General features: G+C 51.1%; 1 protein-coding gene across 2 annotated transcripts; it reads left to right on the plus strand.

The window, feature by feature from the left end:
• Positions 1–184: 184 nt before the first annotated feature.
• On the plus strand, positions 185–20747 carry PGM1 (phosphoglucomutase 1). Of its 2 annotated transcripts, none has more exons than XM_026037153.1 (11): positions 185–542; positions 10547–10709; positions 10965–11111; positions 12464–12589; positions 13758–13948; positions 14517–14671; positions 15186–15301; positions 17959–18094; positions 19341–19524; positions 19750–19884; positions 20094–20747. In XM_026037153.1, the coding sequence occupies exons 1-11, from the start codon at positions 297–299 to the stop codon at positions 20181–20183; spliced, it is 1689 nt and encodes a 562-aa protein (XP_025892938.1). In that variant the 5' UTR covers positions 185–296; the 3' UTR covers positions 20184–20747. The 2 variants fall into 2 exon arrangements, with proteins under 2 accessions (XP_025892938.1, XP_025892939.1); XM_026037154.1 differs by lacking the exon at positions 185–542 and adding an exon at positions 7885–8142.
• Positions 20748–24231: the final 3484 nt, after the last annotated feature.

A 24231-nucleotide genomic window follows, 5' to 3' on the forward strand; every position in this document is an offset into this window, starting at 1 on the left:
TAGATCCTTCCCACATACCTTGTGTTTATCTTTCCACYGTTCCAGCGAGTGAAAAAAAAAGCCAATCCCTCCGCTACTTGGCGGTTGCTGTTTATTTCGCTCGTTTTGATTTGTTTTGATTTGTTCGTGTGTTTTCCTTCCCCGCAGGAGCGCCCCGSGCAGCGGGAACGGCGGTGCCGCCGCGGCGCCTTTAAGGGGCGGCGCGGCGCGGGGCTCCCCCGCCCGCCCCGCGGCCCCGGCCGCAGCAGGAGCAGCCGCCGCGGCGCCCTCCGCAGCGCGGAACTCRCGGCCCGGCCATGGTGCAGATCGTGACGGTGAAGACGCGGCCCTACAGCGACCAGAAACCCGGCACGAGCGGGCTGCGCAAGCGGGTCAGCGTCTTCCAGAGCCATGAGCACTACGCCGAGAACTTCATCCAGAGCATCCTGGCCACCGTGGAGCCGGCCGAGCGCCAGGCCGCCACGCTCGTCGTCGGCGGCGACGGCCGCTTCTACATGAAGGACGCCGTGCGCCTCATCGTGCGCATCGCCGCCGCCAACGGGGTACGTGGCGCCGCCGCCGCGGAGGGGCCGGCCGCGGCCCGCCGCGCTGCGTGGGGCGCAGGGGAGGGAAAGCGGGGGAAAACGAGGAAAAACAGAGAGGAAAAAAAAAAAAAAAAGTGGAAAAACAAGGAGGAAAAGTGGAAAAACAAGGAGGAAAAGCAGAAAAACGGGAGCGGGGGAGAAGGAAAGGTTAAGCCAAGCTATGCTGAATTAAATTGAATAACTTACTAGGCTGTGCTGTGATTGGATTGATCAGCTTTCCTTGTTAATTTTGGTTTCTGGAGGGGACTCTGCTTTCTTGCAGGTAAGTGCGGGCCGCTGGTGCCACCTGCAAGCGTGTGGCCTTGCTGGTAGGCACCCTGGAGCGCYGCCCGCGCCGGGGTTTCGTCCCAAGGGGTTCGGATTGGGCTCATTCGGAGGGCTCTAGAGTAAAAAAAGTCCCTGGGAAGGAGGCGGGAGAATGGGATAGATAGAGATGTGGCCTAAGAGTCAAGGCAGGGTGTGAAGTGAGATGTTTCACTTTAATAATTCTCAATTTTAGAAAGCTGCGGAGTGGCCACAGCTGGGGACAAAATTTTAGACTTTTACAAGCAAAGATTACAGCAGCCTTATTCCTCATCTCCTGATGCAAGTTCTCTGTGTCTCTTCTTGTAGTACAATAGACAGTAGACAGTACAATAGACTTAATTTTGTGTGTGTCTACTTTCCACTTGCTGAAGGCTTAGAGCATTCTTGCTTCATGTTTCTTTTCTGTGTAACTCCTACTTCCCTGGTAGCTACTACAGTGCAGTTGAGCAAGAGCCCGTGAAATGCCTGCTTCCTTGTGATAAATGTCAAGTAACTGGAGGTTGCCTGCCCTGCCTAGGGAGGACTCAACTAACGCYCTTCACCTGCAAGAAATTTTATACCTGGGCCGGGGAGCACATGGTGACTTGTTTCCAGAGCCCTGGGTTTGCCTGGATGCTGGAATTCTTGTGCAGTTTTCAGTTCCTGACAGCCAGATCCTGGAGAAATACGTGGTTACCTTGTATGGAGAAACCTCAGGAAGTGGCTGCACTGCCTTTCTGAGTACCTGAAGTGACCTGAAGGGCTGTTCTATCTGTAGAGGAGTGATCACGCACATCTAAGTGGGTGTGATGGGAACTGGTGTATAGGAATAGTAGGAACGAGGTAAAGTTGTAAACAAGAACTAAAGAACACAGGTAAATAGAAGTACATTTTGGCTGTAGGCTTTTGGACATAGCTTTTCTGATGGCTTTTGATAACCAAGAGGTGCCATATCCGGATGTATTCCATCATCGAACCTTGGCCTGCCTGCCACCTGTGGCAAAGCAATGCAGGAAAAAGCACATTTCTGGTCACAAGGTGTAAGAAGCGACTACTTTAATGCTTTTAAATCTCATGTCTTGAGACCTGAGTAAATGGCCTTCACAAGAGCTGCAGTTTATGATCATTAGTTTTACAAGGCGAAAGGTAAGGATGCTGGAGTGAGTCTCTTGTCTCCCTCTGAAATGGTTAATGGGTAGTACATAACGAACTGGTATTTGACTGAGCAACAACTCAATTTGTGGTTATATGGTTAAGAAATGTTTATTCTACTTATAAGTCTGCACATATTCAAGTAACAAAAATAGACTTTGTTTTTGCTGTGTTCAGTTGGCATCCGATGTAGTTTACCTGTTTGTTTTGGTCTGCTGTGCCAGGTTTGCGTTAAGGCATTCCCACATTGTTAGTGAATCTGCCTCCTCAATTACATGAATGAAAATTAAAATGTTCTAGTCATTGCCTGTCTGAATAGAACTGTGTCTGTGTAGTAACTTAAATCAAAAATGCACAAAAATAACACATTAAAGCTGTAAATCTAAACCTGATCATGCAGCTGGTACTATGCTGTTTCACTAGGACTGTCAGCTACTGCATGATGCTTTCTATTGCATGCTTGACAAATTTACTCTGTCCCTGTTTCCTGCTCATGTAAAAAGWTTTCAAAGTGCTGTAAAGTGTTGCTTGTAGGTGTTGTGAATGCCAGGCAGTGCTTTGCATGTTAAGTGCTAGCCTGGTTTTGTTTTACTGCTTCAGGACAAACTGCTTCTGTTAGAAATACTGCTTTCTGCCCTAGAAAGTTTGGTTTCCTGGCTTGGCTGCTGTTAGGCTTTTCCTCAATTATCCAAGGAAACCAAGTATTTAAATTCTCTTGTGCCTGGCTGAGATCTGCCCTGGGCAGCTGCCCACGTGTTCATGCTGCTCACATGTAACCTGGCTTCTTGTTTTCCTTGCCTAGTTTGTAACAAACCTGTTCCCAATGGCTCTTCTGCCTGTTCCTCGTTCTGCAAAGCTGAAGTCACCATGGGCTTAGAGGCCTTCACTTGTTTAGTGATCTGGAGTAAGTACATGTGTGCGCTGAGCGCGCCATCAGCATTCCCATGCTGTGTGCCCTGTGGTCATGTTATGGGGAGTTTTAGAGGACAGTTGCACACACAGCAGCACCTGGAGACTGCTTTTGCACTGGCCTAGCTTCTTGTCCATCAAGATAATTGGCTTATGTCAGTTAAGTGCATTAAGGCAGCAGTTACAGTGTCCTGTCTTAGTGTCTCTTGAGAATTTTAAGCCCTGTGATAAGAAACTTTAGCTCAAGCAGGATGAACTAAGGGGCTTTGCAGTTATGGGATGTCAGATACAAGTGCAAGAAAGGATGCTTAGACACGAATGATAGAATGTGAATAGGTATATTTATAATCATCATATAAGCTGCAGAATAATATACTGAGTAGCAAATCTGCAGATGGAGGTCCAAGGATTGGCATGGACCACAAAGATTGTTGGCACAACAATCAGTTAGCACAACAATACAGTGGTCTAGAAGAAAACTAATGTCACTTGGAGATTTTTTGAATAGGGTAAATAAAGGAAACCTAGAAGCTTAAGTCTCCAAAGGAAGATGTGCCTGTTTGGGGCTACAGCTCCTCAGAACACGTGTCTGCCTGGGGAGGAATCCAGCACTAGGCAACAAGCATGACCAGAGGTCAAGAAAAGCAGCCCCAAGAGGTCAGACTTTGCTTAGCTCAGAGGCAGGGAAATGTGCTGGCAGTCTGCAAAGGTGCTGCAGGGAGTGAGACAACAAATTGTTCTGTGGTCCACTGGGGTTAGGGTGAGAATTAGAATTGCAGCATTTGAGGTTTAGGTTAGGCATGAGGAAGTATTTTGGAAGCACGAGGCTAATGGAAGAAGCAGGTTGCCTGAGGAGGCCGTGGAATCTCTCCTGGGAAAACGTCTGACAGGAATGGTTTGGAGAGAGCTGTCTGCCTTAGGACAGGGACTATCCAAGCTCTCCACTTCCTTTTCCTGCTATTGCACTGTGCCTGCTTCTTATCCCTGGGCCTGCAGAGCAGGCTGCCCTTGCGTGTCCTGATAGGTTTGTGAGGAGAGATTTGCATGTGTTCCTCCTTTCCGTGCAGACACTTCCCATCACGGCATCACCCTGCGGTTACCAGCCTGCTGCCTTCCTCCGTATGCAGGTGAGAGGCAGCAGTTTGGCTCTCCCAGGCCACAGCCACTTGCTCCTTCGCCCGCCTCATTTGCCCTGGCACATCCCTCCCCTCCACGAGGCTGAGTTTCTTTCTCTTCTAATTATTGTTTTTTTGGTGCGAGCTGCTGTGTTCTTTGAGGATCCAGGGACAGGGAGCATCTCCAAGAAATCCCTGCCTATTGATGCATTTGATGCACTTTGTGGCCTTGTTCCTCAGCAGTCCCTGCCTCATTCCCCTGAGGTCCCTAAACAGGAGCAGGAGAGGGGCTGAAGGCAGGGGAGAACCTCCTTCCCCACGGCCCACGTCCTGCCTTCTCCKCTCTCCAGCCTGGCAGCAGCCCTTGGGATTGCTCTGCTCGGAGTAACCCATGCAGAGTCCTCTCCCCTTGCTCTGGGAGGGCAGCAAATGTCAGGCAGGCCGCGTAAACGTGCGGCCTCTGGAGTGCTTTGCAAGGCTGACCTTTAAGCAGAGCGTGTTTCTGAGCCCGGCCTGCTGACCTGCGCGTCTCCGGCAGCCCCTGCAGCCTGGCCCGTCCCGAGGGCTCTGCACCCTGCAGGACCTTGCTCCCCAGGTCCTTCACACTGCCCACGTAGCCACTGCCTTGCTTCTTGCTGGGGTGCAATGTATTTACGTTGCACAATGTATTTATGGAGCAATTCATTCTCAAGCGACTCTTTGTTCTGTGGTACCTTCGTTCTCAAGCAACTCGTACATCTGTATGCCCTCGTGCCAGCAAGACTGGGCCAAATGTCTTGCCCACCTGGGAGCTCTGCAGCAGTTTCAGAAACCACATTTTATAGAATCATAGAGTCCTTAAGGTTGGAAAGGGCCTCTAGAGATCATCTAGTCCCATCCCCCTGCACACGCAGGGTCACCTAGAGCACGTGGCGCAGGATTGCCTCCACGTGGGTTATAGTGAATCCTTATGGAAATGGAGAGCTTTGCAGCAGCGCTCCCTGGGCAGCCTTGGAGCTTGTGGTGTGTCTGGCTGTTTAATCTGGCTCCGTTTGTGTGGGCATTGCCGAGTGCCATGCAGGCAGGCCTGTGATCAGGCAGAAAGCGTGTGGTTTTGCAGCTCACCCCTGCGCTTGTGCAGGGCTACAGGCACCCTCTTACGGCCACTGCGTGAGCTGCACTGCTTGCCTCTCGGTTTCCTTGGGTTAGGCATAAGAGGAATGTGATTTCTATCTTAAAGGTCATAAAACAAGTGTAAAATTTAGCACCATTTGCTCCTTTGGCCCTTGTGCAATTTAACTTTTGACTAATCACTGAAAAAGGGACACAAGGAGATAACACCTACTGTGAAGGAATTGCTGTCCGAAAAACTCCTGGGGTGCAGGAAGAGAAAGTTTGTAACTGACTGCAGGTGCGCAGTGGGTGCCTTGGCTTTCTCTGCCCACTTTTGGAGGAGAGAGAAGTGCACGAAATGAGAGCAAGCGGCAAAGGCAAGGGGGGAATTGCGTTCTCTATACTATTTTACTACAGTATTTTACTCAAGTTTAAGTCTTTTCAAAATAAGCCCTTGTTTGTCTTTTTATCATTAACCAAAGTCAACAGTTAGGAGGCAAGAGTTCATAGTTTTGACTTTGTTCCTGCRTTTCTAAAGCGCGTGACACTAAATGGGGACTACAGCTGTAGTGGCTGTCTCTGACTGCAGTGGATGGGTGGTTTGGAGAGACTAGGGTGCTCTCGGGAGGAAAGAGGGAACTTGGAGCCTGTGGGTAAAAGGATGTTTTTTAATATATAAGAAGTTGTCAGAAGGAAGAGGGTGATGAATGTTTTSTGTTTCAGCTCAGCAGGATTTAAACCACAGCAAGGAAGATTTTGAGCCAGTTCTAGGAAAAAGCGTCTAAGCGTAAGGCTGATGATGCTCTGGTACAGGTTAAGTGGAAAAAAGGAGATTTCAAGAGCAACTCARGCAGCCTTTTTGAAACATGTCCTGGCTGTACTGGATCCTGCGTGAGTTTTGGGGAGGGAGCAGATGAGCTGCTGAATTCCTCTGCAGCCTGTATGTGATGTGTCCTGGCAGCAAGAGGAATCCTCAGCCTCATCATCTCCCTGCGATCGCATGTTGGTTTCCACCCCATGTCGTTACCAGCCTTGTGTCAGTCTTGGTTGGCCTCTTGTGGGTAACAGTTTATCTGGAATCGTGATGCCCGTTTGCAAAGGAAGGCCTGGAAGGGGGCGAGCATCCTGGACAGGAGGCTGCTGGACGCACTAATGTGCGTGAGCTCCTTGCTAGGTTTTATATTTCATTGCTATAACTTATTCTTTTATATACCCTAAGCAAGGCATCGATGAGCAATTCCTTAGCCTAAAGTCGCATCATCCCTCTGTGCAGTGGCTCCGCATTCATCCCAGGCACCGATACCTGAGCTCGCACAGCCCTTCTCCGTGCCACCATTTCCTTGTGCATCCTGCGCCCCCTTCCCTGCCATTTAATGTCGTGGCATTTTGCAGGGCACTGAGTTTATCTCTCCAGGAGAAAGAAGGCAAAGAGCTTGTGCGGGCTGTTTTTCCTGCCAGGGTCCGGTAGCTCGTTTGGGGGATTTTATCGGCAGTGCCGCTAGAGGGAAGCCTGGCCCTTCGCATGGAAAGACAGGGCTGCTCCGGTGCYGTACGCAACCGCACGGCCAGCACCATGGGGACCATCCTGTCGGACCCCTATCTCCCAGTGCAGTTCAGCTCTGTGCACAGCTCCCTTTTTCCACCTTTTTGATAACAGGACAGACTGAATTACAAGGTACATATTTGTTAATTGCTCCAGGGATAGTCATAAAATGCTTAGAGCTGCCTGGACAGAGAGGTCAGTGCTATTGAAGAGCTTTGGAGGAAGCTGTGATTTCAGTCCAGTGTTTGGAGTTAGCTTTCCGAGGGTGAGGAAGATGCTGCCTTGTAAGAATTCCTTGGTATTTTGGCAGCTCTTTTGTRTGTATTTGGTTAAGGTACTCCAAAATTCACAGCTTTACCATATGCCACCTTCCAAAATACTTGGTAGTTTTCGGTAATTCTTGAGGCATGTCCTGCCTTTGAAGAGGCTTGTGTGAATACAGGGCAATTCAGCTGAAACCACTGGTCCGTTGCCTTTTTGGCTACTCCGGGTTTTCCTCTATTAAAGCCAAGCTGTCCCGCTGCTCCTTCTGGATAACTTCCCCACATCTGAGGGGAGCCCGCGGAGCACTGGCAGCGGCAAAGCGAGTTGCCAGGGGAGAAGCGGGTGCTGGAAGCAAACCCCGAGGTAACGGATCTGCTGGCTTCCATTTTAAGAGTGACCTTTAATTCACCGGACTCCACAAAATACCTGCAGCGGAGCCCCGCGGTGCCGCCGGGAGGCTTCCCGGGATATCCGCTTCCCGGGCAGCGCCGGCCCCGCGCCGCGAGGCACCCAGCGCCGCCGCCGAGCCGCTCGCCCGGCCGGGACGGCGCGGGGCCGAGCCTGGCACCGAGTCAGCGCGTCCCGCCAGAGCGGCCTCCCGCATCCCGGCACCCGGAGGAGACCGCACGGATTAACGGCGCCGAGCAGGAAAGGGCTTCGGCGCTGATGCACCCCGGCTGCCAGAGGAGGCGAAACCTTCCTTTTCCCGTCGAGGAGCCGTGGAGCTAGGCTTTCTCCATGACATTGATCCTGCAGAACAAGTGCAAGAAAACGTCTTTGGTTACAGAAACCACCTTCAGCTCAAGGTTCAAGGAGCTATTTTTGGCTGCCCAGCTCCTTCACTGAACTTCTCTCTCGTAGGTGTGCCACTGCTGGTGTCAAGATTGTTTTTTATTTCTTCATAGTTTATTTTTTATGTGCATTTATATGAAATAGGAACATGGAAGACAGTCCTCTGCCCGTGTTGACTGTACCCACGGCTCCTTACAACGACCAGAAACCAGGAACAAGTGGATTACGGAAGAAGACCTTTTATTTTGAGTCCAAGATAAACTACATGCAAAATTTTATCCAGAGTATATTTTTTTCCATAGACCTAAGAGATCGCCAGGGATCTTCTATGGTAGTTGGAGGCGATGGGAGATACCTTAATAAGTCTGCAGTGGAACTGATAGTCCAAATGGCTGCTGCCAATGGGGTTGGTAAATGTTAATTGACTAAATTCCTGGGCTGTAGAGCTGGTAAATGCAGAAAGCCATGATAAATTATAGCCACTATGAGGTGTAATTTCCCCACTCTCTTTAATCAGCTGCTAATCATGACCTTTTCAATGAAAAATCAGAGCAGTAATGCTTAAATTGAGGTTTATTCACTTTTAAGTGATGCAGATGGAGAGAAGGGAGATACACATGGTGCAAAGAAAAATACTGCTTGCTTTTTGTGCAATCTCAGTTTGTATTTGTACTTCCAGACTTCATGTTATCTCCAGAAGATTATGAAACCCAGATATTTCTAATAAATAAAGGTACTGGTGGAGCTGARCCCCCCCTTCTCGGCAGCAGAAGCAGCTCCATCAGTGACCCGAGCTGCTCAGCAAATGACAGGCAGAACATGGGACTTGTTTCTCCCAGGAGTAAGTTGTGGCTGTGTGATAAATATTCCCAGAGCTTTTGAAAACTGAAGTCGGGTGATAGTTAAAAAGTGAGTGAAAGTCTTTAAAGTGATCTCTGGTGGCCTGGAAATCTGTGTTTTGATGTGGAGAGAAATAGGAACTTTAAAATAGCGTATTTTGGGGGGTGAGACAAGGCCGGCAGCCCTGTGATGCCGGCGCGCGGCTGAGCGGGAGCGCTGGGCGATGCGGATGGGAAAGGCATCCCGCTGCGCAGGCCGCGTGGCGCGTGGCTCCTCCGCTGCCGGCGGGGAGCTGAAGCGGAGCTTCACCAGCTCTTGCATTTCTACTCGGTAGTGTGGCCTGTATCTACCCATAGTGGAGTTTTGCTGTTGGATTTTGGTACTTTTTGCTCATAGTTCCAGCGTGCTCTGACAGGCCTGTGGGCTTGTGCAGGAGCAGCGCGCTGGTCCCGCTCGCTGGTGGCTTCCCRAGGCCCTGCGGATGCTCCGACTGTAGCACCCTGAGAAGCCGTGCGCGTGGGTCCCGTCCTCGGTGGGTGGCAGCAGGAGTTTCTTTGTGRATGCAGGATCCACAGGGCTCAAGGAGGCCGAGCAGCCGCGCTGCGCCAGGCCGGCATGTCCCTGGAATGGCTCCTTCGGCCAAAGGGAAGAGTTTGGTGATTGCCGGGTAAAAACCTGCCTTGTACAACTAGCAACGTCTCTGTTTAGAGATAACAGTGCCAGGGCCTGCGGGGCTGGGCCAGATGTCCCACATTTCCTTCAGGGACGTGGCTTAGGGGTGATGTCTCCAATGGGAAGGAGCAGCCGGCAGCAACTTGACGGGTTGGGAGCCACGTTCGTGGTGCAGATCAGATGGTGCTGAAAGCCCCGGCCGGCTGCTGGGAAGAGGGCGGCTGCGCAGGGTCCCTTTGCCCGCTCTTGAACAGCTCCCGGGGCTCCTGGCAAAAGCAGCGTAGAAATTGGAAGTGCTGCCAGGACTGCTTTGAAGCAGTGTCACCCAAAGCGTAAACTGGGAGAAAACGGGTGTTTTGTGAAAAGTATTTCTGTGTTGTTGCATCTTGGAGTTTTCTCTTAAGAAACTCCAGGGAAAAAAAAAGAAAAACATTAAGTGTAATCTGCTCAGCACTCAGCACCGCTGCCTTGAGCAAGCTTCCTCAGTGCTTGCCGTGAGGGATCTGTCTGCAGAATTGGTGGGAATCGCAGTCATCCAGGGCCTTGGCTTTGCTGCCAGTGAGAACCTTTCCTGCAGCAACACCAGCTTTTGTTCTCAGGTTTATCTTTCGAAGGAAACTCCTCTCTCCTTGCTGTTGCAAGCGAGCTCAGTCTCCTGAGTTGATGGAGAGTAGTTAGCTATTTTTTAAAGATCTATGTTGGCTCAGTTGAGGCTCTGTTAAAAAGTATCTTTTCCTCCAGAAAAATAGCGTATCTTCTATCCGTATATTCACGGAAATTCTCCGTGAATATAGTTTCCATGGCCAGATGCCAATTTCCTTGTGTTGCTTAGCACCGTGCCTTGCACTTACCCTTAGTGATGCTAATGTTTGTAGGATGGAGGAGCACTGCCTGCTGTGAGTACGAGACTCTGCGCTCGTCGCGGTGGTGCCGCTGGGTTGGTCCTAACCCCAGCGTGTCCCATGAAAGCTCCGTTCGAGGCCGAACCCAAAGAGCAGCTTGTTTGGCTGCCTCTGGAAAGCTCTACTCTTCAGTGCAGGCTCTCTGCTCTGGTGGAACTTGTAAAGGAAACCGCTCAAAAGGCAGAACAGAGCCTGGCTTGGGTGGGGAGCCTGGCTTGGATGGGGAGCCTCGCAGCACGCACGAGGGGGTCAGCAGCCTTGGAGCAAGGAGCTGTCCCAGCGCAGAGCAGAGCTCGCAACCTCCGGAGGAGAGTCCAGGGAGCCCCTTGCCTGTCACGCTCTCCGTCGTTGGCCTTTGGGGCTCACGGTTGGCTTTTGTTTTGCTCCTGTTTCCAGATYGGCCGCCTGGTCATCGGGCAGAACGGCATTCTCTCCACCCCAGCTGTGTCCTGCATCATTAGGAAAATCAAAGCCATCGGCGGCATCATCCTGACAGCCAGTCACAACCCTGGGGGGCCCAACGGGGACTTCGGGATTAAATTCAACATTGCCAATGGAGGTAAGGTTGCTCCGTTGGTTTGGGTTTGCTTTGTTCCTGTTTGACCATTTTTTGCAGTGAGAGAAATGAACCTGATTTTAAATGTCTTAATGTCATTGGAGATCAGTACCTTGCACAAAGCAAGGGATTTGCTCCTGCTGCCCCGTGATCCATTCCTGGAGATGCATTCCCAGCCCCAGGGCTTTTGCTGTAACCGTAAAACACTCTTCTCTTGTGGCTGCTTCTTTAGCTCCTTTCCCCCATCTTAACTTGCAGGTCCTGCTCCTGAGGGTATCACAGACAAAATTTTCCAAATCAGCAAGAAAATTGAAGAGTATGCGATCTGCCCCGATCTCCAGGTGGACCTGGGCACCATTGGAAAACAGCAGTTTGACCTGGAGAACAAATTTAAACCCTTTACAGGTATGTGACTGTGTTCAGAGGGGATTCGGGCTTTAGGAACTGGCCTCCTGCTGACTCTCAGCGTGTGGGGAATTGGGCCTAGGATGTGGTTTTTGTTTGCTTTCAGTTCCCATTAGGTATCTCAAATACGCCTCCATTTGAGGCAGAGGGAGTTAGATACAAATAAAATGCTGTCTTTACCAAACTTGMTCTCAGTATTGAGGTGACCTATGAAACTGGGTTTAGTGTCTCCCAACCACTTAGGCTGCTTTGTATCTTCTCCCCCTTCCTGATTTAAGATACCTAATCTTGACTGAAGTTTACGCACCAGGATGAATTCACTGTCTCTAGTAATTGCTTTCCCTTAAGCAAAAGCTCATAATTGTGTGTTATTTCCAGCTTGAACTTGTGCTGACTTTGGTTTACCAATTTACCACATCTTATGCCACAGCTGCCAAATGAAAGGGTTTTTTTTAATTTATTTATTTTGTTATTTATCTAACTTGATAAAGAACAAAAGTTATATTGTTTCTGTCCTATAAATGATTGCAGGTGGGTAGGTAGCTCTGGTCCATTGAACTTTAAAAATAACGTGACTACTTTGTCAGCAATGTTATCATTGACATGCAGATGCAAAACAAGTTTGCAGGTAAAGTACGTTTTCCTGATGAAAAATTAGCATTGTGTTCAGTCTTTGTCACTGACTCTTCCGTCTATGTCCATAGTTTCCCAAGTGAGAACTCTCCTTGTGAGTAGGAAAARCCGTGATATTTTTACACAGGACTTTTCTCAAATATGAAGTATGAAAATAAAGAAAAGACTTTTTTTCAAAGTTTGTGCAGATATTTTAGTTCTGCCTCCTGGTGACTTTTTCTCCCCTCCAACCCCCCCACCCCCTTTTTTTTGTTGTGTTTTTTTTGTTTTTGTTTAATCCCACTTTCCATGTAACTGGGATGGAGCTGAGCCCTGTCAATGAAACCCAGGGAGCTGTCACCATGAACAGAGTGCTTTTGTGAAAGCAGAGTTCTGGAGACAATGTTTTGTCTTAAGGAATTTGGTTGGTCTCTTTAGCAGTGTAACCCAATTAGCAATGGCAGCCTGTAATTAAAGGTTTCTAAATATCATAGAATCTTTAAGGTTGGAGGGAGCTTTAGAGATCGTCTAGTCCAACTCCCCTGCACACGCAGGGTCAATATAGGACAGTTATTTTTTTTATTATATGATTCTACTATATTTTGTAAGAATAGAACATTATTCTTGACCCTGGCCTTCGGCACTAAGGACTGTTAATGCAGTGCTGTACATAACAAAATAGCTTTTTCTACATGAATTTCGGTCTGTGAGCATTACTGTCTCTTGGCTTTGTTTCCCAGTGGAAATTGTGGACTCGGTGGAAGCCTACGCRAACATGCTGCGGAACATCTTCGACTTCAGTGCGCTGAAGGAGCTGCTCTCAGGGAAGAACCACCTCAAGATTCGCATAGATGCCATGCACGGAGGTACGGGCTGACGGAGAGCCAGGGAGGGCGGCGGCCCCAGGGATTTGCCCTCTGCTCTTGAGAGGAGGCTTCGTCCTGGAGTTTATATCTGTCATTTGTGAATTTTGCCTTTTTGGAGCATTTCACATTTTTTTGAATGCTCATAAGCCATCTTATTGCCATCAGTGAAATTACCTTGTTGTAATTTATAGATTTGAGGCAATAGGAGAAAGATGAGAAATAAATTATTTGCTCTCTTAAGGSAATGCATAGGAAGCTGCAGAAGTCACCTGGGGTCAGAGCTGCCCAAGCTGCAGAATCAGCACCGTGTTTGCTAGATGGAATTGGTTGATGCAGTACTGACTGCCAACAGCTGTGGTGCTAAAGAAAGAAACTACCCTGAAATCAGGGACTGATAGACTTAGAAAAAAGGGATATTGTCAGTAATGGTCCATAGCAGTGTATCTGCTCAGAGCAAGACTGTGTTTTTGTCAGCACAGTTGAAAAATAGCTGCAAATGAGCTGTGTGTTGGTTTTTTTTTTTTTTTTTTTTTTGCAGGCTAACTTTGCATTGTTTTCTTTTGTCAAGTGCTCAGACTCGGGAATTGAACTAGCAAAGCCCCAGGTGGGGCTTGGTGAGATGCTGGGTGGCTCTCGCCTGCCTCTCCACTCTCCCTTTTAGTCAGGGACAGCAGAAATTAATGCCAAAACTGTGACCAGAGCTGCTCAGATAGGCTTTGCACCAGTTGGTGTCCCTTTGATTACATMTTTGATTATGAAAATGGGACTGTTAAACTGTTTTATGTAACGTAATGCATGTGAGAAGTTTGTGGGTCTCATACAACAGACATGTTGAGGAGCTTTTTCTTCATTTCAGTCTTTACCTTGGGTTTGTGCAGGTCATAGCACAGGGTTCTGATTCATGTGCTGAGCCCCTGTCATGAGCTCATCAGTGCAAGTAGCTTCACTTAGTGGGACAGCCCCAGTGTTTAGCAGCTCGAGGTGGTGAGAATYGAAAATGCAATTGTAAATTCTGCCCGGGGCTTTCGATGCAAGTGCTTTTATACAAAAAGAAATCTCATAAACCGATTGAAACCGAAGAGCCCTGAGTCCTGGGTGGTTACATGGCCCATGCAGAATGACTGAAGACAGAGGCTGACTTGTTTCCTTTCATGTTTTGCTGTGCTAGTTGTGGGCCCGTATGTAAAAAAGATCCTATGCGAAGAGCTTGGAGCCCCGGCAAACTCGGCTGTGAACTGCACGCCGCTCGAGGACTTCGGCGGCCACCATCCCGACCCCAACCTGACCTACGCTGCTGACCTGGTGCAGACCATGAAGACGGGAGAGTACGACTTCGGAGCTGCCTTTGACGGAGATGGGGTAAATGAGCTTTTCTCTAGCTGGGTTCTGGCTCTCCGCTCAGTGCTGGGGTAACAACTGCTCAGCTGCTTTGGGCAGAGAAGGATGGAGGTGAAGAGCAGCCTCCTTAAGCTGATAGGGCAGCTTCTAGTTGGGTGYGGACACCTTGGGCTTTGAGTTCAGTAGAAACAGGGTGGGTCTAACCAGAGAAAGCCCTAAACCTATSAGAGAAACCTTTATCAACATGGCACAGCTGCTGGAAATGAGGTTTGTCTCCATCTCTCCCTTCTGGAATTGAATCACTTGCTGCAGTTGCCACCACAGCAGCAACCAGGTCCTGTGTTAATAATGAAGTCCACACTATTTTTAACCAGCTTCTAACATGATGAAAAAATCAGGAGGAAGGAGAAAATACTACCAAGGTTTTACTGTTTAACTTCCCCAAAATTCCACACAGATTTCAATGCAGTCAAAAGTCCCTCTGAGCTGTTGGGTTATCAGCTGCACCTGTGAAGCAGAACAGCTTCAGCCACAGCCGCCCTTGTAGGCAAATCCGGCCAGCAGGTTATTTCTCTCTCGCCTTCACCAGGATCGGAACATGATTCTTGGGAAACACGGCTTCTTTGTGAACCCCTCCGACTCCGTCGCCGTCATCGCTGCCAACATTTTCAGCATCCCTTACTTCCAGCAGACGGGGGTGCGCGGCTTTGCGCGGAGCATGCCCACGAGCGGGGCGCTCGACAGGTAGGGTGCCGCGCCGCGGGGCGGGATGCAGGGACACCTCCTGCCGTGTCACTGYGTCCCCAGCCCGCAGGCTGCGCGCTCGGGGGGCACCCGCCGCAGCYGGGACACGCTGTGCGCTTTAGTGGGACGTGGCACGGCCAGGACCTGCTCTTGGCTCCTCCTGCTGTCTGCAGATAAGCCCCAAAACATCTTTTTTTTTAAAATCCACTTTCTTTTTTTTAAATCCAATAGTGACGTTGAACCTTTTTAAAGTGGTTTSAAGTCCATGACTGGAAATTGCTCTAGAGGAAATGCACATTTTCTTATGTTTTTTAAGCTGTACTGCCCAACCGTCTCCCCAGAGGTRACGCTGGGCTAAAATACAAGACGGCTGCACAAAGAGCTGCCATTTGTGGAAGCCAAGCAGCACATCCAGGAGCGGCGCTCGGCGGCCACGCAGCTGCCAGCGCAGCTGTGTCTCGCGCGGAGTTGTCGGAGCCTCCCGGGACCTGACCTGGGCTTCTCCCCTCTGCAGGGTGGCCCATGCTACCAAGATCGCTCTGTACGAAACTCCCACTGGCTGGAAGTTCTTTGGGAACTTGATGGATGCAAACAAACTGTCCCTGTGTGGGGAGGAGAGTTTTGGTACTGGTAAGTCAGCGTTCCTCATTTTCACTCGTGGCAGTATTATTCCTCCTCTTAATTCCTGATTGTGCTCAGCAACTTGGGACTAATCTTGCATGTCTAGTTTTTAATACATTCTGAAACATAAAATAACAAAATTTGCAAGAAGCGTGGGTGGAAACATACACAATTCTCCAAGTTTTGTCAGGGAAAAGCCAGTTCTCCTTTCCACTCTTCAGGAAGGCATATGCAGGAAGTCTAAGGGCCTCTTTACTAGCCCGGTCATTGAGTCCATGGGGATTAAGTGCAGTGTTAAATGTATTTTTCAACTCTTGGTGGCCAGGAAAACCTTCTAAATGTTTTCATTTCTGAAAAGAAATATGGTTTGGAGCATGCAGTTTTATTAGGGGAGGTTTCAGGTCACTATTAAATCTCTGAGCTTAATAGGGCCCTCATTTTCCTGTTCTAAAAACAAGGTATGATTTATAAAGTTTAAATTAACACTTGCCTTTGAACAGTCTAAGCGAGTTATTAGGTTACTGAGAAACAAAGTGAACATCTTAAGGCATTTACTGGGGTGCACGTGACASTGCCGTGATTTGTGTGGGGAAGCCAAAGGGAGCAGGACTCGCTCCGTATCAGAAGGGCCCCTCGAACGCCCGCTGTTTCCGGGTGCTTGCAGCAGGCCCGTTCTCAGGACAGCACTTAATGCACAAGCCGAATTTTATCTGGTCTGAATCTCCCTGGGATCTTGTTTTTCCTGTTGACTAAAGACCTCTGAAGGCCCCAGGACAGGCAAAGCTCAAGTATCTCCTTTCCAACACTAGGTATCGCAGCCTGGTGTTTCACTGAGCTAAGGTGACCCTAAATCCTGAAATGCAGGACCCGAGCCCAGCCTTTTGTTGCAGAGGAACTCGCATGCCAGCCTTTATCTGGGCTGAAGGGGTCCCGGGGGCAGCACTTGTGCAATCAGATGCTCTCCTGACCAACAAGGCCAGGCCTGCAGTGGGAGGAAAGGMGCATTTGGGAAAATGCAGCACCTGTAAAGAAAGAACATCTTTAKCCTGGCTGCTGCTGGGAGATGGTCTCTAAGGAGCCATGTGCTCACGTTGCTTCTGTCTTACAGCACGTGAGGAGCGAGCTCAGGGGTTCTGTCGAGCCCACGATAAGTACCTGGCTCTATAGCGCAAGTAAAACTGCCTGGTACCATTTGTGATAGAGGCTGAGAGAGAATTTGGTGATTTTGGCCCATAGTTGCAGGCGTTGGGGTGATGGGCCAGGAAAGGCGCCTGCTCAGCTCCCCCAGCACTTGTGGAGCGGGGAGCTCATGGCAAATAAACWCCCTTTAAAGAAGGGGAAGGGAGAGGAAGAGGAAGGTTGCTCGATAGTAAGTTAATGAGGACTTGCTTGGAGCCTGACAGGCTCCAAACTCCTGACGGGGGGAGAGGTGAAGGAGCAGCCACGGAGACCCCGCAAAAATTGAAACAGACTGTGACCCAGTGGGATGGGAGTCCCGGAGCAATTAGAGTAATGGGACCTGACAGCGCTGCCGCTCGCGGCCCTGCCGCTCGCATTCCTGCAAGAAGCTGATACATCACATGGGACTCCTGTTTATTTAGCATTCCTCTCCCTCACCTCGGCACCGCTCGCAAGGACTGGGAGGAGAATGTCCCGCCGTGCCCCGAGCAGCAGGAGTTGGGTATAACCCCATCTTACCCCAGCAGTTCCCCCGCGCGCCAGGGGGGTGACTGGCCGCCCCGCAGCGCTGCGGCACCGCCAGAGGTGCCCGGCTGCAAAAACCTTCCTTGGGACTTTATAGAACCTGCTTGGAGGCTTTTCCCAGAGGCTGGGCACAAGCTTGTTTTCCAGAAGGCTCCAATGYGGCACATTGGAGAGGCGCAGTGCARCCTGGCGAGCCAGAAACGTGGGGCCGCCTCRGGCGTCGTCTGGGCTGCCATCCGATCCCGGGCTTTATTTAGACCCTCGGGGTGCCCGTCTAAGTTTCAGCAACCCCTCTGGAGGTGTCGTGGGGCTCCTGCTGGGCCTTGGCAGCACCGGCCTCCGAGTACCAGGGCTGGCTGTCCGTAGGCCTCCCACCCTCCATGCAGTGTTGCCGCCAGTGGAAACCGTCTCCCAGCTGGAGCAGGGGCATTTGCAGCCTTTTTGTGCCACCTGCCCCTCTGCCCACATGCTACTACAGAGCTGCCCTTCAGAGTGTGAACTGAGGCCTCTCCTTGAGCCGCAGGTAGTGGTAGCCCTTCACAGGGGGACATATCCGTGGTTTGGGGGTCCATGGCAAGGGTGCCGCTTCCCGTGGTGCTCGGCCAGAGCACGCGCTGCGCGAGGGCGTTGCTTTGGCAGCCACAGCCACTTGGGGATGTAGGTTTGCCCTCCCCAAGCTCTTCTTTGGCCTTTTCTTCTTAATGTCCCTCTTACTGTGCATTCCCCATAAGTACTTTGGGAATTAAATCAAGGAACTGTGGCTAGTGAGCACACCTCTGTGGTGGMAGGGGTTGAGTGTTTAATTTGGGCTAAGCCTAAAAGCAAATGAGATCCTGATCCGCTTCAACRCTGCGAGTTTGGGCGGCTGCTGGCCCGAGTGGGGAGAGGAGACCCGKCAGAGCYGCAGCACGGCTCYKGTGCGGAAGGAGGTGCCAACCGCGYTCCCGCTTGGGTGTCCGCAGGCTCCGACCACATCCGCGAGAAGGACGGGCTGTGGGCCGTGCTCGCCTGGCTCTCCATCCTGGCCGCCCGCAAGCAGAGCGTGGAGGACATCATGAAGGATCACTGGCAGAAGTACGGCAGGAACTTCTTCACCAGGTGAGGCGGCAGCCCTGCCCGCGYGGGCTGGTTCTGCGGTACCCCAGCACGAAGTCCTGCCCCAGCCGCGGGTACCGTGTGTGCGCTGCGCGGGACCGGGCAAACCAGCGGCGYTGACCTGGACCTGCCGGTACCTGGTGTTCTGAACACCTTACGTGTCCGGCTCTCCAAAGGGTTTACACCTCACATTGTACGGATACGAAATATTTTATATATTTTTGCCCTTTTAATAGAGGTCAAGTTCTCTTGCCATTGAACAGTATGTTTCCTGAGACCACAAATTACAAGCTGATTTGTACCATCTTCAGCAGTGGCCTCACGGAATGGTTGCCACCCCCAAGCCATGSTATTGCTGGCTGAGTTTCTGTGCAGGCCCCAGATACTCTCATAAGGGCAGTAGATGTGGAAGGCAGGAAGGAAAGGGGAGGGAAGTAACCTGTGCAAAGCAGCAGTAGGAACACTGGGCTGAGTAAAGGTGTTGGCAGAAGTCTATCAACTTGGAAAACCAACATGACAATTTGGGCTCAAATCGTCAAGTGAAAGAACTTGCCATTTCCTACTTTTTCCCCCCCAATGCACAAAGCAAGCGGACATCTAAAAGGTTCAAAAAGTGGAAAAGCCACCAGCCTGCGGAATGAACAGGCAGGGTCTCTTAGCACCCAAGGCTGCTGCGTAGCCACCTGCAAGCAGAGGCAGGTCACAAGCCCGGGCCTGCTCCACCAGCCGCCTGGGCACGTCAAAGCAGCGCAAATGGCAGCAGCGATGGGAGCCCGAGCCTGGGATCCCCAGGAGCTTCAGCGCCTGCTGAGCTGCCCGTCTGAGCTGCCTTCAGCAGATCAGAGCTGGCACCAGCGTGTTAGCACACGCGGCGCTCGCACCTTTGTTTGCTGTGGGGACGCACAAGGAAGCGGAGGCAGAACTGCTGTCGTGAGGAACCTGTCGAGATGCCTATCGGCAAAACTGGAGTTAGCTCTTTGCAGTCAGCGTCGCTGCGATATATCTAGCACAAGGCAGCACAATTGTAGCTTTCATCTCTGCTCCTGCTGAACGCCTCAGCGTATCGCACACGTCGGCGCTGGGTCGTTGCCACAGATCTCCTCTCCTTTGCTCCCGTCCTCCCCTTCAGTAGAGTGCCAAAAAACGTAGATGGGGCTGACAACAGTGTTCCAACGTGAGTGTGACAAAGCCTTGCTATTAATGTGCAGCCTGCCCTTCCTCATGCTAATTTTGTGGTGCTTGGCTATAGATATGACTATGAAGAGGTGGATGCAGATGCAGCTGGTAAAATGATGAAGGATTTGGAGACCGTGATGTTTGACCGCTCCTTCGTGGGGAAGCAGTTATCGAGCGGCGACAAAGTCTACACGGTTGAGAAAGCTGATAATTTTGAGTACCATGACCCTGTTGATGGAAGCGTCTCCAAAAACCAGGTGGGAAAAGCTGCCTTTGAAGCACTCGTGTTTTAAGGGCTATGGGTGTCTCGCCTGCTCTCCAGCTGCTGTCCCACAGCTGTGCAAGCCTCCAAGCGCCATGCTGTGTTGGGAAGCCAGTTGGAGGTGGCTCCCAGTGTCTCATTGCACCACCATGGAAATACCTGGGTGCTGCAGGGCCACATAGCTGACCAGGCTCTTCTCCTGCCACCTTCTCTCTTCCAGGGCTTGCGGCTCATCTTCTCTGACGGCTCCCGCATCATCTTCAGGCTCAGTGGCACCGGCAGCGCTGGAGCAACCGTGCGCCTCTACATAGACAGCTATGAGAAGGATGCACAGAAGATACATCAAGACCCCCAGGTAATGCTGGCGCTTGCCTTGTGGCACCGCTTCCCCCCCGTCCTTCCTGAAAAGCTTTAGTCCTTAGTGCTGCTTTGCTTGGGGTCGGCGCTCAGAGCGATGCTGAGGGTCGCGGGCCGAGACACCCGCGAGCCGCTCAGGAGGTGACGTGCGCGGGTGACACAGGCTGTTCTGCTCCGGACACTGAGGCGCCTTTTTCCTTTCCGCAGGTCATGTTGGCACCTCTCATTTCTATCGCGTTGAAACTGTCACAACTTCATGAAAGAACCGGCCGCACGGGCCCCACGGTCATTACGTAGGCCTGGTCCCGAGCCCGTGGCGCGGCCCGCGYGCCCGCACCGAGGGAGCCCGCCCGGCCCCAGTTGTTGTCCCATCTGCCACTACCAAGGAACGCTAATTTCATGTCAGTAATTAAAACACCATGACCCACTAAGGACAGGCAGCAGAGCAGAGCCCCTGTCAGCACTTGGTGTGCGCGTCGCTGCGCCGCTTTGCTGCYTCACCCAGCACTGATGGCCCTTGGTGCGTGCGCCCCGTTAGCACAGCCTCTTGCCTTAGCACACGGTCCTGGGTTTTGGTTTTCTTCTTTTTCTTTCGTTTTGTTTCCTTGTTTTGTTTTGCTTGAACAAAAGGCACTGGAAATAACAAGGCAACTAAATTATTTTTCCCTATGTTTTGGAAGATCTACTGGAAAACCAGCACTTTGTCCTTGCTAATATATAGGGGTTTTTTTGTTGTTGTTTTGATTTGATCTCGATAAATATGCCAACGCTGTGTATGATGGCTAAGTATTTTTCCCTCACACGGATGTTTTTCCCCTCCAAAAACAAGTTATGTAAATTGATCCCTTTGCTCTGTTTTCCGTAGAGGAAACCCCACGAAACCCTTCGCACAGAAGCGAGTAATGAGAGTTACAGGATATTAAAGTGTTCTGGGTTGCGCTCACTGTTCAACAGTCTTTCCTTTCCTTGCCTCGTGCTCAGCTCCTTTCTGCAGCATCGACGTTAAGTTGGGATGAGCCACGGAGGGCACGATGAGAGCCTTGCCCTAATCAGCTTTGAAGGTGTTAATGTGCACGGTCTAGGCCAAGGGCAAATTTGGCCCCCGGGTTCATTAGCTCAACCTCTCCATGCAGGGGTCTGTCCAAGGGGGTGATGGATGATGGGTGCATCCATGTGGGAGCCGAGGGCTCTGCTGGGCTTTGATCTTCTCGCTCGCAGAGGCTGTGGCAGCCGGAGCAGGGAATTGGGGGTACATCGTGCAGTGTCAGCCCCATGTGCTTGGCACCACGTCCATTGGGGGTACATCGTGCAGTGTCAGCCCCATGTGCTTGGCACCACGTCCAGGCAAAGGTGCCCTACGCCACCCACGGTGGCGTAGGGCACCTTTGCCTAGACGTGGTGCCAAAGGCGAAAGGCCCCTCTGCGAGGCCTGACACAGCCCCCTGTGCCTTGCTGYATTTTGGCCCCTCCAGCCTTTCCTCCAATTAATTTTCCCTGATTACCTCCCCAGAGCACTGGGGAAGCCGGGGCAGAGGTACTATTTCAGGCTGAGCATCGTGGTGCTGCTCCGAGCACAGCGGGTTGGGAAGCCTCCCTGGCTGAATCCCTCTATCAGGGCTGGATCCTTGGGGCTCCCCTTGCTACCAAGCAGGATGGCTGGGATTAGTGGGGCCAACACCCTTGGCTGCCTTAACTTGCTCTGTGTGGGCAAGTGACCCCTGGTCTGTGGTTGACTTCTCAAAGCAGGTCAGCCCCAAGTCCTCCTGATGAAACCATCACGTCTTGCCCATGCAAACCATTTCCCTGGTGACTAATGGCTTGCACTGGCGCAGTGAAGGTGCAAAGCTTCTTCTGCAGCCCCTCCCAGGTGGTTTCTTCAGCTCCTGCTCTCTTCCAGCTCCACGCCAGACACAGCAGCTCCACGTCTTTCTTTGCACTTCACTCCTACTTTCTTTTGGTAAAACCAAACTGYAGCTGGAGACTTGCAGGGAAGGGGAGCATCTGGGTGAGAAGGGGCCAGAGCACCCATATCTCCGCTCATCCCGCTGCCACCGTGCTCCGAGCACGGAGAAATGGAGAAGTGGGTGGATGTTACAGGTACCTCGCGGAGCTCCAAGCAAGGGAGCTTTCTGCKCTGAGCTACTCAATTATTCATGATTTTCTCCAGAAATTCATCTTTACCCCTGGGCCGTATCCTAGTGAAGTCCTYCCAAGCTGATGGCTCCGTGCGCAGCAGCAGGAATGTGCAGGCAGCCCGGACGGGGCGCAAGGGGCCGTGTTTGCCAAAGAGCCGGTCACGGAGGTGTCTGCCAAGACCCAGCTCCTTTGAGCAAATGGGTGTTTGCATGAAAAATTGCTCCTTCTTCCTCTTGYTCCTTCCTCGCGTCTCTGCAGGCTGAAGCCGTAGGCTCCTGTCCCGAAGGAGCCCAATGAGATCCAGATGTCCTGTGATTCACGTGCACTTCAGGCTTCACCCTCCATACACGTAACGCGAGAGCTCATTCGAGAGCTCATTTCTGTGTGCGGAAGGAAAGAAAGGACATCCCAAGTCTCACCAACAAAAGAAGCCACGTGGAAACACAAGGAGCAGGGATTCGCGCCGGCACCGGCCGCCTCCTGCTCCTGCCCCCCGGCTGCTTCARCGGCCAGGAGCCGGACTCGGGGCCAGGCGCCTTCCCAGCGCACTGGGCACCCAGCGGCTCCGGTCCCGGCAGGGAGGCACACGCCAGTCTATATGGGCTGTAATGCAGACACTACGGTCTATATGGCAGCAACACCCCAAGCTCTGGCSAGGCTACAGGAAACCCATGAATAACAGAGCAGTGGAAAACGCAGGAAGCTTAGRTAACTTGAGGGCAGAAGTCCTGCTACAGGGTGGCAGCATTCAGCATTTGATTTAACCAGCTATCCAGACTTACTTTGGCATTCTGTTTTTCAGAGTTCACACCAAAAAAAATGTTGGTTTTGGGGAGTCCTCTGCTGAGGGGCAATGACTGCGTGAGCTCAGCCCGTAGACATCAGAATCCACCCTGGTGGCCTGCAAGTGGCTGGCAAGCCACGGTCAGCAGCCACCCTGGGCATCTGCCAAGGGATCTGCTGGAAAAGCTTCACTATTATTATTACTATTTACTATTTTCCTATTTATGTACTATTTTCCTGAGGAGAAAGCTGCACGTGGCCTCGGGAGCCGAGCCCCTGTGGGAGGGTGGAAACACAGTTCTCCACTGATAGCATTTATRGAGGTGTTTTATTTTCCTGCTTTCACCAAAAACAAAGATGCAAACAAAATCCTGGTTATTGTAAATGCCTTGTAAAGAGCAGCTGGGCTGCTGTGGAAGCCCGGGGAACGCCTGAGCGCGGCCGAGCCGAGCGTTGAAGAGAGAAGGCACAGGAAGCGCCTCGGCTCACACACGGGTAACGCGCTCTTGATTTCTTTCTGTCACTACCGAGTGGCTTGATGGGGACCAGTGTATTCCCACTGGCTACTTGATGGGAATTGGAGGAGAAGACAACGASATGGGTAGCAGCTAAAGCGTATGGGAAGGTGTGAGCTCTTAACAAGTGATTTATTTTGCTGCAGGATTTTCACTGGGATGTGCGTAGGATTCCAAGCCAAGCAAGGTCCTTTAAATCTAGGCTGATAAAGCAGTAAGCAACTGTATCATACAGGTATTATACAGGAAGAGTGGGGTTAGGGGGTGGACCCAAAGTCTACAGAGACAGCAGAAACATTTAGCATCTCTCMTTTTTATATACTTAAAACTCTGTTCATTTTCATTGTGATTTACTCCATAGAAACTATTAAAAATGCAAGGGATGTTTTAATCGACATCTTTTAKCATAAATACCCTAGAAACATAACTCAGCTATTTAGCGTACAGCTGTGTCCCAGAGCCCCCTTGCTTCTGTTCCACATACAGGCCAGTGTGGGAGTCCTGAAGCTAAACACGTGGAGAAGCCGGAGGTTAAGCTGGGGCCAGCACTGCAGGCTGCAGGGAGCCGCGTGCTCCGCAGCCCCGTCGCTGTGGCCGCTCTCCACCGGCAACCCAAAAGGCTGGTGGCCCAGAGAGCACAACGCAGGCACTAATCTGTGCTCTTTCAAGCCAGTGTAACTTGGGTTTATTCCTCTGGCGCTGGAAAGCCCCTCCAAAACAGAGGCCAACTGTTACAGGAGGCAAAGCCAACTTCACCTCTCGCCGGCTGACAAATGGCCACGCAAGTCACCAAATAACCCAAGACCTCAGTGCTGAACTTCTCCAATTTTTTGCACATGATGCAACTCTAAATCTCCCTTTTGAGCGGTATTAAATTTCCTTTCATTCCCATAAACTTCAGAAAAAGTTGC

The sequence above is a fragment of the Nothoprocta perdicaria genome, unplaced genomic scaffold (genome assembly GCF_003342845.1).
Source record: "Nothoprocta perdicaria isolate Ctin4 unplaced genomic scaffold, notPer1 scaffold_191, whole genome shotgun sequence".
Taxonomy (NCBI): Eukaryota; Metazoa; Chordata; class Aves; order Tinamiformes; family Tinamidae; genus Nothoprocta; species Nothoprocta perdicaria.